We start from the raw sequence: 13763 nt of genomic DNA, 5'->3' as shown, positions 1-13763 counted from the left end.
TGAGCCCATAACTTATTTTTATATACCAGTGAGTGGTATTAGAGTTTCCTAGGAAACTTTTTCATTACATTAGCAAATACAGGTAGCAGACCAAATAGGTTGTTACTTTCTCATTTATACTTTTTATTATTTTGACCTACTTGTTTAAGGTTATGATCAAGACTATAAAAGAAAGGATGTAACTATTAGAGTTTTCTATTTGTTAGATCATGTGTCAGATCTAACTAAATATCTATCATATATATGCGTATGTATGTATATTTAAATAACAGAAATTCATTAAGAGACAACTCCTAAAATAATGTGTATCTCAATCCATACTTTTCTATTTATTCTCATACTTTCTCTGATGCTTTATCTTTGTTTCTAATCATGGGAACATAACGCTAACACTGAAAATGAGGATTTTCCAGTGCCATTCTTGCTGATAACTACCCATATGACTTTGTACAGAACTCACTGAGCTTTTCCAGGTCCCTTTTCCTTACTAGTAACATGAAGGGGTTATAGGTAATCTTGATGATTCCTGTCATGCTGACAAATGATAATTTGTCCATTTTCCCCATAACTTATATTATCTAACAACAGGTTAATTCATTTTTTAAGCTTGTTAATATACTGTTAAGCTCCCTATGGCAAAAGAAAGAAGATTGGAATTTTGTTCCCTGGCTTTGCTACGAACATTTGGTTTTTAAATCATTTAACCTTTCTTAGCTTTAATTTCTTCTAAAAAGTATAGGAGTTTGACTAAATAATCTCCCCTTCCAACTCAAAAGTCCATTTTTTCTTTTAAAGGAAAAAATATCTTTTGGTAAAGAAGTAATCACACTTTAACATTTGGTTTCTAATTGTAGATTATTAATACTTTTTAATACTATGTAAATTTTGCTTATGTATTGTCCCCAAAATAAAATTAAACACTATTATTATGCTTAGTGCTCATTTTGATTGATTATTGTATTGTGTTCTTTCACTGTCTTCTTTAGTGTGTTTACTTTGTTGTTTTTTGTTTTTGTTTTTGTTTTTAAACGTTAGGTGCCTCCTTTAATTCCGAAGACTGATTCAGATCCTGAACATTGTCGGGTCTCAGCTCAACTTGATGATACTGTGAGTTAATTTTGTTTTTGGTAGTACTCAACTGTAATTGAAATCATACTTGGCAAATCTTTTTAACTTTTTAACAAAGTATAATATGTATATCTATCAGTAATGTGTATATATTGTATGTGTTAAGTTTGATGATTTCTTACAAACTGAACATGTCCATGTAATCACTCTAAACAAGAAACAGAATGTTAATACCCCAGAAAGCCCCTAATGCTCTCTTCCTGTCACTATCCTCTCCCCACCAAGGATAATCACTATCCTGACTTCTACCCTGCTTTTATACTTTATATAAATGAAACAGTAAGGTATGTACTCCTTTAAGTCTGGCTTATTTTGCTCAACATTGTGATATTCTTCCATGTTGTTTTGTGTGATTGTAGTTTCTTCATTCTTGTCGACCTACAGTATTCCATTTTGTAAATATAGTATAATTTATTTGTTGTATTATGAGTAGTACTCCTATGGACATTCTTGTACATGTCATTTGATTAAAAAATTAAGTACACATTTCTGTTGGGTCTATACCCAGGAATGGAATTGCTTGGTTAGAGGGTATTCATAGATTCAGTTTTAATAGATACTGTCAATAGTTTTCCACAGTGTCCGTGCTGCTTACACTGCTACCAGCAATGCATGAGAATTTCAATGCTCCATAGCCTGCCAACAGTCAATATGTTACGTCTTTTAAATTTTAGCCACTCGGGTTGTCTCATGTGGGTTTCCATTTCTCTGATGACTGTTGAAATGTTGAACCTTTTTGCATATGTTTATTGGCCATTTGGGTGTCTTGTCTTGTGTGTCTAGCTCTTTCCTCTGTTTTCTGTTGGCTTGGCTGTCTTTGTCTTTTTGATTAACAAGAGTGCTTTATATAATCTGAATAGTGGTTCTTTGCTAGATATAAGTATTTGTGTATTGTGAATATCTTCTGATTTGTGTCCTGTTGTGTAATGTATATATATAATCTGTGCCTACTGAAAGGTCACAGAGATCACCTATGATTTTCTTTAAAAATATTTTTTATTTTATCATGGAAAAATTTAGATTCCCCATTCATCTAGGATTGATTTTTGTGTATGGAATGAGGGTAGGGGTCCAGTTGACCCAGGCACCATTTAATGAGAAGGCCCTCTTTTCCCATGTGTCCTATATTTCTCCCTTGTGACAAATCAGATTATCATATATGTTTGAGGCTGGGCTTTGTATTCTGTTTTCTTAGGCAGATTTATTTTCAAGTTACAATTACCTCCCTTCAGTTTCACATTGAAATTCTTATAATAAACTGTATTAAAGATAATCTATTATTTGCTTTTTAAAATTCATTTTAGAATGTTTTGTTACGATTTATGCTGGTATAATATCCAAAACATCATACCTTCTGTTAGAGGTTTTTACAATTTAGGTATTTATTAGAATTACCATGTTGTTCCAAACTTGTGAGTATACTTGATTAGAGACTAGAGCAATATTTATTTTACCTCAGGAGTGAAATTGGTCTCTTTCCCCACCAGCCATGCCCCTCACCAACCTCAGCCACCCCTTGTTTGGTTTAGCTATGAGTTTTCAACATGTGAAAGGAAAGGTGCACTAAGAAAATGTTGACAGCATGACAGTGAAAAATATATAACTCATGGAATTTCCTAAAGATTTAAGTTACAACATGGATGAGGAAATAATTAGAGTATGTTGGTGATGAAAGTATTATAAAATTACTGGCATTTATATGCAGTTTTATTATAGTTCTAAATCTTTGCTTTGTATGTATTTTTGGAATCAAAACATTCTAGTTGCATTTACTTTTTACCTTTTTTTAAACTTTTTTTAACTTTTTTCTAGTTGTCTTTACTTTTACCTTTATTTTTATACCATTAATTGCATATTCCCATAACAAAAGTGTGCAGATTTTTACTTGTTAAAAGTTAAAATTTTAGAAATGTAGTGAAATACGCCTTTTGTAGTATTAACTTAGCTATATACTGGATTTTATTTCAGCTTCTTAAAATACCTAAATACAGACAACTCACTAACAAAGGAAAACATGTTATTTTGTGTAGATTGTGTTTTGTTCTATTAAATAAGGAGAAATGTTGAGAATATTTTGTTCTCTTGTAAAAGATGCTCCAGAAAATAGGCAAAGGGAATAGCATTTACCTTATCAGACTAGTACAGACTCTACTAAAAGTAAAAGAGCCAAATTTTCTCTTCCCAGGACTTCATAGATTGACTTTAAGAAGTTTGAAGTTTTTTTCTCTACCACCGTGGAATTGTAGGGTTGTGAAATTTTATATTGTGTCAAAATGACTGTTAAAAACATATATTTTATTTTATTTTTTCAATATATGAAGTTTATTGTCAAATTGGTTTCCATACAACACCCAGTGCTCATCCCAAAAGGTGCCCTCCTCAATACCCATCACCCACCCTCCCCTCCCTCCCACCCCCCATCAACCCTCAGTTCTCAGTTTTTAAGAGTCTCTTATGATTTGGCTCTCTCCCACTCTAACCTCTTTTTTTTTTTTTTTTTCCATCCCCTCCCCCATGGGTTTCTGTTAAGTTTCTCAGGATCCACATAAGAGTGAAACCATATGGTATCTGTCTTTCTCTGTATGGCTTATTTCACTTAGCATCACACTCTCCAGTTCCATCCACGTTGCTACAAAGGGCCATATTTCATTCTTTCTCATTGCCACGTAGTACTCCATTGTGTATATAAACCACAATTTTTTTATCCATTCATCAGTTGATGGACATTTAGGCTCTTTCCATAATTTGGCTATTAAAAACATATATTTTAAAAATTAGACTGAAATGTTAGATTATGAAGACTATAATACAACTTGTTCTCTGATGTCTGAAATAGTGGCAATAATTTTGTAAAAGCAGCAGAAGTAGCCATTCATAATAGATAGGTAACTCAAACATTTTTTTATTTCTTCCCATATTTTGTCAGGTGGATGACAATATTCCACTTAGAGTAATGCTGCTTCTTATGGATGAAGTGTTTGACTTAAAAGAGAGGAATCAGTGGTTGCGAAGGAATATCAAAAACCTACTTCAGCAGCTTATCAGAGCCACTTATGGTGATACTATTAACAGGTACCAGGGTTTTTTGTTTTTTTCTCTTTTTTTTTTTTTTTTTTTCATCCCTTAGAACTGTTCTTACTTAGCTTTTAAACTTGTACTTCTGGAAGTAGATTGCTCAACTTTTATAGGAGAATTTTCATCTCTGGGCCTTTTATGATCATTAAAACAGCCTGGTGTTTTTACAGATAATTTACATACAAACTAAGTTGCTTACTCCATGAAAGTAGTGTTTCCTTATTTTATATATTTTCTAAAATTTTCACCCTACTCATTTAAATTTCCTTACTTTCAGAAAAATAGTTGACCATGTTGATTGGATGACCTCACCTGAGCAAGTAGCGGACTTAGTGAAACGTTTCAGGTATATCTTAAGACACAGTCACTTCTTTCAGGTAGTACAGTGTTTAGCATTGTTATCACTAATTAACTTACACTGCTTTTCTTTTCTTTGTTTTCTTCCTTTTTGATGAACAAAAAGACTTGTAAGAATTATAATAAACATTTGTTCCATGGACGCTTTGATCTGTGTTTCTTTAAAACCAGAATTGAAACAAGTGTTATAGAATAATCTTTAAGATACTGGTTACATTTTATCATAGTAATGTGACTTGAAAATAATTGAAATCCTTGATTTTAAATGAAAATTAAAAAAAAATATGTACATCTCTGGCTCTGGACTTATTATTAACTATTTGAACCTCTGAAAAGAATATAAATCAAGAGCAGTAGTACTCCAGTTGATATGTTCATCCTACACAAATACCCTGCGCCTCTCCTCTGTGCCTAGTAATTTGCCAGTCATCAGGACTGAGATAAAATACAGTCCCTTTAAGGAAAGCATGGCATAGTCCAGAAATGAACCTCTTTTCTAAAAGTGAAAGATCAGGCATATTCATGGCATCATGTACTTTGAAGTAACAGAAGCAAGAAAGGAGCTGTCAATATTGAACCTTAATTATTTGCTTGGCACCTACTGCTTTATGTACACTTTCTGATTTTTATCCTATTTTATGAGATACGAATTTTTGTCTCCATTTTTTATTATGTGGAAACTGAGGATTAGAGAAGTTCAGCGGCTTGTCCAAAGGCTCACATGCTGTAAAGTAGGGAACAGCAAATTTCTTTAATCTGAAGCTGAGTTTCTCCTCCCTACCCCACACTGTTTCCAAAAGTCTGACCACCTGCTATGGCACATGTACATTCCATTTCAGGGTAGGGTAGTGATGTTTACTCTGGAGCACTGATTCCCAGCCTTGGCTGCATGTTGGAATCACTTGGAGAGCTTTAAAAAATAGTGATGTTTGGGTCCCATCTTAGGAGCCTAACTTACTAATTAATCCAGTAGAAGGCCTAAACATTAAGATTTTAAAGCTCCCATGTGTTTCTCATGTTCAAAGTTAAGAAAAACTGCTCTGGGAAGTCTGTTTCCCTCAGCCCAAATTCCCAGGTGGAACCTTAGGTATTGTGCTCAGTTCCTATCTTTGGCCTGTGAATTGGAGAATAGAAATCAGACACACCAAGTGAGGGAGAATAGGGTGTGAATGTGAAAGGAATGTTGTAAAAAGGCTAGCTGTAAGTGTGTGTGCAGGATTGGTTCAAATTGGCTAAGTTATAGGGGCACCAAGGGAGATTATAAGGTATCCAAATTCAAGCTATTATGAGGTTGTATTTGGATAAGATTTCATTCTCATTGAGATCAGAGGCCTACTTTGAGTTTAAATGTAGTCGCCTATATATTCCATTTTGCTATCTTTATCACTTGTTAATGTTTGTAAGTTATTCTAGGGCAGAATTCATCTGTTACTTTTCCAATGTATATCCCTTTACACTTAAAATTGAACCCTGCTCTTAGTTACTATTTGTTGAATATCATACATCTATAAAATTTCATAATGTTTCCACTTTCTGTTAACATTTGTGTCTTCTGTAGAAAATTGGAATAATTGTGCTAACTTGTATCATTTGAAAATGAAAGTTTTTACAAGGTTTATTTGATTTTCTTAAATAGAGATGCCTTTTGGCCAAATGGCATTTTAGCAGAGACTGTTCCATGCAGAGATAAAGCTATTCGAATGAGAACAAGAGTTGCAGGAAAAACTAAATTACTTTCAATTATGCCAGGTGAGTGAACATGTTTGATAAAAATCTTATTAATTTGTAGTTCTTCTGAATTTTTGGCATTGAGCATGCTGGTTTAGCTGCCTTTTGATTATAGTAACTACCAGTTAATGACTTGCCGTATATCAGCTATTGTGCTACGCATTTCTCATATATTCTTTACTAATTCTCATAACAGTATTAAGAAGCTAGGCACTGTTAACATCACAGCTTTCTATGGGTGGAAACAGCAGCTCAAAGAGGTTAAAGAAGCTACCCCAGGTTCAGAGCTTGTATAATAAGTGACTGTTCAGCTTCTGCTCTGTGCTCAGCAACTGGAAAAGCCACTACTTTCAGTCATGAAAAACAGTGGTGCTTTTAACCACTTCATTTGCTACCTTGAACCATTTTGAGAATAAAGTTGATGATAAATATCCTGTGTAACAGATGAAAGGGCTAATAAAAGAACATGAAATGTGAGGTTTCCAGGAAGAGTATTTGTCCTACTTCAGAGAAAAAACAAATTCTTTCAGAGATTCCTTTTACATAGTAACAACTGTTTGGTCCATTAATCTCTATTAAAACATGATTCCAAAGAAAGTATACATAGTGGCATTCTGTTCTAATTTGCATTACTTTAGAACACTGCTATCTCACTAACTTAGACTCACTTTGTCCCCATTTTGACTTCTCTCAACAAGAGAGCCTATGTCATATGAAAAGCAGTTTTGTGTGACTGGATGGATGTTTGCTTCCTTCTTTAGTTACGAATATCTTTGAAAATACTTAGATATTTCTTCTCCACATTTTAATTATGAATATAGAGAATGGAGAAGGAGTATTTGTGAAGTTCTTTAACATCATTTAAGGTTTTTTTTCTCTTTGTTTTTCTTTAAAACTATATTTTCATCATAGATTTAAAAATCTCTCTTCCATCGGTTAAGTTGGAGGTCTGCCAAATGGTTATTAATTCTGCCTTATAGATTATACTATTGCATTTGGAGAAAAAAAAAACAAATCATAGAAATAACATCTTAGGAAAATAGAAATAAACAATAGCTTAGGATGAAATATTATTTAATGTACTATTTATTAGTAAACCAGTTGTGCTGTAGACTGAATTACATAGCTGAAAGAAACTTTATTGCATTTGTTCAGTAAATATTTATTAAGAGCGTATCATGTGCCACACTTTCTTTGCATGAATCTCTGCCTTCTTGGAGCTTGCATTCTGTTAGGGAGACACAGGCAGAAGGCAGAGCAATAGAGAAAAGCCAGAATGTGAGCTCTTGGTGAACGCTGAGGAGACCAGTAGTCTGGTGAGTTGCTGTTGTGAGAGGAGAGGACACTTGTGTGAGGACTCGACGGAAGTGAGGGAAAATACAAAGCTGTATGTTTTTATATATATATAATCCCTTACCTGTTTTTAGTACATTCATAAGCCATTTGCTTTAAATTGTATAGTACTCCTACTTAGAGACATACTTTTTGGAAGTTGTATGTTTCTTTTGAAAACAATTACATAGCATTTACTGCTATTGGGGTCCTGATTATAAATCATTAAGGATAATCATACATATTCCCTTACTCAGATATCTGTAATAACTTCACGTTGCCTAGGAGTAAACTCCAAACTTGGCTCACTCTGGTAGCCACAGCACTTTTTTCCATTCTTCCCTCCACTTTTTTTTTTTTTCCAAAGAATCTTAAAATTTAGCTGAATTGTAGCGCTCCCATTTTTCGAACCTGCCTTGTTTTTTCCACTTAGGGCTCATTTGCTCATTGCTCTCTCCACCAAAGGTAAACCATCATCTGTTTGTGCCTGTCAACATCCCGCTCAGGTAGCAAAGTCTACCTCACTCGTCACTTCCACAAAGAGAGCCTTTCCTTGTCGTGTACCATGTGAAATTCTCCCCTCTGTAAACATCTTCATACTTATGGTATTTTCATGGCACTTTGACCATTGCAAGTTTTTTGAGATCAGTAATCAGCTTTCGTACATCATTTCCTTATAGTATTTCTCACTGTGCATTAGATACATTAAGACTATTTGTACAGTGTTTAAGACTTTGTGTATTACTTTTCACATTATTTCATTAAAGTTCTCTAAATTCTTACAGTTATAAGAGTTTGCTTATTGTAAATCCCCATTTTACAGATAAGGAAACAAACTCAGGATGGGTAAGTACCATATAGGTATTAAGGGATTCTAACTCTAATGTGGGGTTTCTGAGTCCGGATCCTGATTTTTCCTTTGCTTTATCATCCCCAGTGTCTAGTAAGTAGGTGGCTGCCTGCAGATGTTTAAATTTTAAGTCTCAGTTATAATATGTAGCCAAAACACATTAACTGAATACCTCCTGTATTACTCAACTGTGTATTTAATATACTTTATTTAACTTAGAGCATAGTTTAGGCCTTGCGTTTCCTTTATATGAGTAATGAATTATGTTTATTTTCCCCCTCTTCATTTAGATGAACTGAAGCACATTATTGGGGCTGAGACAACACGAAAAGGTATTCTTCGTGTTTTCGAAATGTTTCAGCACAACCAGTTAAATAGGAGAATGGTTTATGTCTTCCTGGAAGGCTTTTTGGAAACCTTATTTCCACAGTATAAATTTCGTGAACTTTTCAACAAACTGCATTCACGGTCAAAGCAGATACAGAAATATAAACAGAAACTTCAGACTACTCAAGCGCCTTCTTTACAGAAAAGGTGACACTCCAATCTATGAAGCTGGTGTTCATTTTGTCCAAGACTAATAATATGGACAGATCTTCTGGGGCTTAACTCATATACTGTTGTGTCGCACCAGTCTTTCAGTGTCTCAAAATAGATTATTAATACATCCATAGGACTGTGGTTCTTCTCATCCTCGTCTGTAATCCAGCCACTACCAAGAGAGATTTCTGTGTCTTAAATGATTTGGTGCATATTTTTGCAGCATTGAGAGGATACTGCCCCCTTCTCAAGCAAGAATGACGTTGGTCTCTTCCATTTCAGCCTAATCAGCATTCTCCAGCAATGACAAAGTGCCAGAATGTATATACGAAAGCTAAGGAAAGCACAAAACAATGGTTCACAGATAAACTGGCTAATTTGTTTAACACTGGGAAACTGAGCAGTGTATGACTTGGAGGGATTTGTTTTTTGCATAATAATTTTATAGGTCTTTATCAGAATTTTGATATAATGTGGATTAGCCAGGCGAATGATCTTTGCAACATCTGCTTCAGGTCTGGGGAAAGTGACAGGATGCCCTTAAAGTATGAAGTAACCTTATATCCTAATCACAGTTTTGTGACATAAAATAAAACCAATCAAAACCAGAATTTGATTGGATTTGTTATTCATTGGTATAAAACAAATTTTAATTGATTCTTATGTGCTTTGGGGCTCTATTTTGCTCTTATGGTACTCAACCATAAATTTTCTTCTGGTATTCTGTGTGCAAAAAGAAGCATATAGTGGCATTCTCACTTAAGTTTCAAAATTATTACAGGTTTCTTTATCTTTAAGAGATTACGGATTATACAATAGGGAGTATAATCTCTTGAAAGAACTGCCAAATACATTGTTGTTTTAAAAAATATGGAAATTAAAAAAAACACACTCTTGAAAGTTACAATATGATAATTTTAAATTGTGTGATCTAGACATACCTTAGGCGATTGCAAAAGTAGCAAATCAAAGGATTAAATGAGCTTAGTAGTCATATGTAAACATACAAATTCTTAATTCTATTACTGTGTATATATGAAAATAAATAATGAAAACAGAACTATAATATTTTTTAAAATATGCTTTTATTTATATTTTGCATAATGTAAAATTCTACTAAATAAAGCGAGTTGGCAAAACCCCTGGGTGTATACATTTAAATCCCTAAAATAATTTTATACCAACAACAACAAATTACCTTTTCCAGTTTTGGAGCCTCTGCATTTCTTATAGTTTCTCGTTCTCCATTTGTCCATCTTGGAAGTCTTCATATCCCTTGTATGCAGGATTTCTGCATAGTTTTAAATACTTACACTGACTAAGGGTTTGGGTATGTCAGCATTTTTTGTTTTAAAAATACTTAACACTACAACCTTAAAATAGTGAAGCTACTCATCAGACCACTGAGCCAAGATCCTGGTATTAAAAGAACGTCTGGGTGCTTAAGATAAAGGGACAGAGTATCAGTATCCCAGTTATTTGGGAGCTTTAAGATTGGAACAAGATGTTACTGTCTTGTTTTCACTGAGGTCCTACTTACAGAGTGAAGCCTAATAACAGAATAAAGCCTTCCTTTAAAGCTTTATAATAATAATCATATTTATTAATGATGCTGTTGTGCATACTTACAGTATGCATATATTCAGTATGTGTTGCATGTCTAAAGAATTACATAAATGAAATCCCTTTCATTGCAACTTGGAAATGAGAAAAGATCCTTATTGACTCTGGTGGAAGAAACAGTATTTTTTCTTCTCATTGTGTCTCCCTGCTGAGGTCCCTCCCGATGCCCCAGGCTTTCAAAGTGAGGATTTGTGAAACACGTCTGTGGGATGCATCGGCATGGCCACAAGTGCAATGATTTTCAAATATACCCTTGCCCATTTCAAGTATATTTTTGACATAAATAAGTCTAAGAGTAAACAAGAATTCATGTAAGAGCCTAGTGTGTACCTGTGAAAAGCATTTCCAGATAATGTGAGGAATGTTGGCCATCAACCAGGGAAAGAAAGGTCGTGCAAAATGGCAACTTTTCATAACAGAGCCCTGCAAGGTAACTGCAGTCATACCAAAAACTATATGAGTAAGTGGGTTTTTAAAACAATTTTTGTTGAAAGAGTTTATATTTCAGAAGCAGAAATGTCAAATGGTAGAGTCTATGTAAATGGCTGTGCGTCTTCTCCACGCACATCTGTGTTTTTACATCAGAGAGAGCTGTGGTCATGCTAAAATTAGAGATACGTTTTAATGACTTGGTCAAGCTGTATGTAAAATATTTAATCCATGTCAAGTACAGTGTACTACATTTAATAAAGTTATTACATTTAATGCATTTATTGCATATATAAATATATACCTGAAGAGGCTTTAAGTCTTCGGATATTTGATTTTTGAATGTGTTTTTAAGTCAGTGGTGCCTTTAGGCAAGAACCTTCAAAATTAATCATATTTTGTTTGGGTTTTCTGATTTTTCAGGTAACATATAAACTATTTAGAAACCGTCACTACTAACTTCTAGTTTATTCACCTAAAAATTGATTGTATGATTTAAATATAGTGCTTAGCTGGGCAATTTCCTACGATTAGGGTGTTCTGAATAGTTGCTGAAAAATTGTGCCATTGACCAATGGATGCACTTGGTTAGCCTTAATTTTTTTGTTAAAAAAAAAGTTAAAAACTTTCTTGTATATTTCAGTTCGCTCATTTTAAGTTTGTGCTGCTGGTGTTTGGGGGAAAATCAGTTAAGTGCTACCAGAAAGTGTATCAATTTTTTAAAAATTAAGAACAATATAAATTTCACAATTTAAAATTTTAATTTTGTGCAATATTTTCATTTAATGCATGTGTATTTGAGTAATTGTAAAATAAATGAATTTTTAATGTTTTGAGATCTAGTTTAAACTGTTTCTTAACCCAACAACTTACATTCCGTTGTTGCTGCATCCTTTTATTTAAGGACTTGTTTTAAAAGTCTTTTTTGTCACTCCTTGTAAAATTATTTTGTTATTAGTAAATTTTGCTTATAGGAGCATGGCTCCTGTACTACAAGGGAAGAATATAAAGAGCACATCTTAGTATTATAGTTGTTAAAAGATAACTTGTGCATATCATTGTACAGTAAATGTCAACTGTGTGCCTAACCTATCAATACTTTCCTTCTTTAACAAAGAAGAAACAACAATCAGAATGTCAGTTATTTTTATTGAACTAAAAGGAAGATTAAAGTTTTTATTTGGTTTGCGTTATGTTCTGTCCATTAGAAAATACTAATAAAGTATTAACAAACCTTTTTGTTGAATTTATTTAGTAATGTTGTATTTTTATTACTTAAAAAAAAAAAAATGCTTGTTCAGTGGTCTTTTAGTGTCTGTGTATATTTTCCTTTCTTTTCATTTTAGCAACCAGGCAGTTCAAGTTCCAGATTGATAGAAGAGCTGTTGAGTGATTACCGACAACTAATTGAATTTAATATTTCCATTTTATGGGGCAAGTAATTTACTACCATAATGTTAAGGAAACTTCATACAAAATTAGAAAGTCATTTCCTCATTGAGAAAGATCTATAATAAATAATCCATTAACAGTTTTTATTTGATCTCATTTTTAATTCATAGTCTTCCTAATATTTTAGATGTTTCAGTTCTAAAGGCAATAGACTCAGTACTCAACGTGGCTATGTCTGGGTGGTCATAATATTCTTAGTCTTCTTATATCTGTATAGACTTCTCAGACATCAACTGTGAGTACTTTTACCCTACTAGGGACAGGCATAGTATTTGTTAAAGTGCACACTGTAAAATATTGGTCCCCTTTACGATGTTTCTGAGCAGTAATGTACTTCTATGTAACTTATGCAAGTCTACATACTATTCAAAACCCTAAAATGTTCCTTTACAATCCAAGTGATACTATCAATGTTTCTGAAAATTTCTGTAATAAATGAGTCTGTTTAATTTTGTTTACCTAACTTCCCAAACTTAACCACAGAATTTTTTGTCATATGCACCTTAATTAATAGCTTGAGGATAATGTTCCCAAGGAACATGATTTGAGAAATCGTAGATGGGGAGGAAAAAAAGGTGAAGCATCTTTAATTAGGGAATATAAACTCTAGACAGAAAAACCAGTGGACTTGGGCCACAAAGTTTTATTTGTAGCCTATCATTCCAATGGAAAGTTGAATCTTTGGAAGATAAAGGAGAATATGAAAAATTAACAGGTTGTTAAATAGCAGCTTTAGAGTTTAATTCGACCCTGGGTACCAGAATAATGAACTCAGTAAGGGATAATATAGTATGTCCCGTGAGGAGTGGGAAAGATACTTGCAAAAGATCTTGCTAGTGTGGTCAAAAGGGTATTACTAGCAAGTGCAGAGGGGAGAGAGGAATGTGATACATTTCAGTTCTTAAAATGTGTACCAGACATTGGCCCATATATACTGGCAGATATCTGGCCTGGGCAAACTTGAAGCAGCCGACAACCCAGAACGTCACAAGAAAAAAAAAAATTAACACGGGGCACCTGGTTGGCTCAGTTGGTTAAGTGTCCGACTTCAGCTGAGATCATGATCTCGTGGTTCGTGGTTTTGAGCCCCACATTGGGCTCGGTGCTGACAGCTCAGAGCCTGGAGCCTGCTCTGGATTCTGTGTCTCCCTCTCTCTCTCTGGCCCTCCCCCACTTGTGCTCTGTCTCTCATAAATAAAAACATTAAAAAAAAATTAACTCATTTACCAATTCACAGTGTATGAGAAAT

At 33.8% G+C, this 13763-nt stretch overlaps 1 protein-coding gene across 13 annotated transcripts in view; it reads left to right on the top strand.

Annotated features, from left to right (window-relative positions):
- The window catches only part of SNX13 (sorting nexin 13), a 134671-nt gene extending 122363 nt beyond the window's left edge, over positions 1-12308 (top strand). For 12 of the 13 annotated variants that reach the window (XM_042967838.1, XM_042967778.1, XM_042967806.1 and 9 more), the window contains 5 exons: positions 1036-1107; positions 4055-4200; positions 4481-4549; positions 6197-6309; positions 8761-12308. In XM_042967838.1, the coding sequence (XP_042823772.1) occupies positions 1036-1107; positions 4055-4200; positions 4481-4549; positions 6197-6309; positions 8761-9008 (648 nt within the window). In that variant the 3' untranslated portion in view covers positions 9009-12308. Of the gene's footprint in view, positions 1-1035; positions 1108-4054; positions 4201-4480; positions 4581-6196; positions 6310-8760 lie in introns of all 13 variants that reach the window. The other variant, XR_006211493.1, reaches the window with a different exon arrangement.
- The last annotated feature ends 1455 nt before the right edge of the window (positions 12309-13763 follow it).

Source organism: Panthera tigris, chromosome A2, assembly GCF_018350195.1.
Source record: "Panthera tigris isolate Pti1 chromosome A2, P.tigris_Pti1_mat1.1, whole genome shotgun sequence".
Taxonomy (NCBI): Eukaryota; Metazoa; Chordata; class Mammalia; order Carnivora; family Felidae; genus Panthera; species Panthera tigris.
The sequence above is the reverse complement of the archived record's forward strand: the minus strand, read 5'-3'. Positions and strand labels throughout refer to the sequence as shown.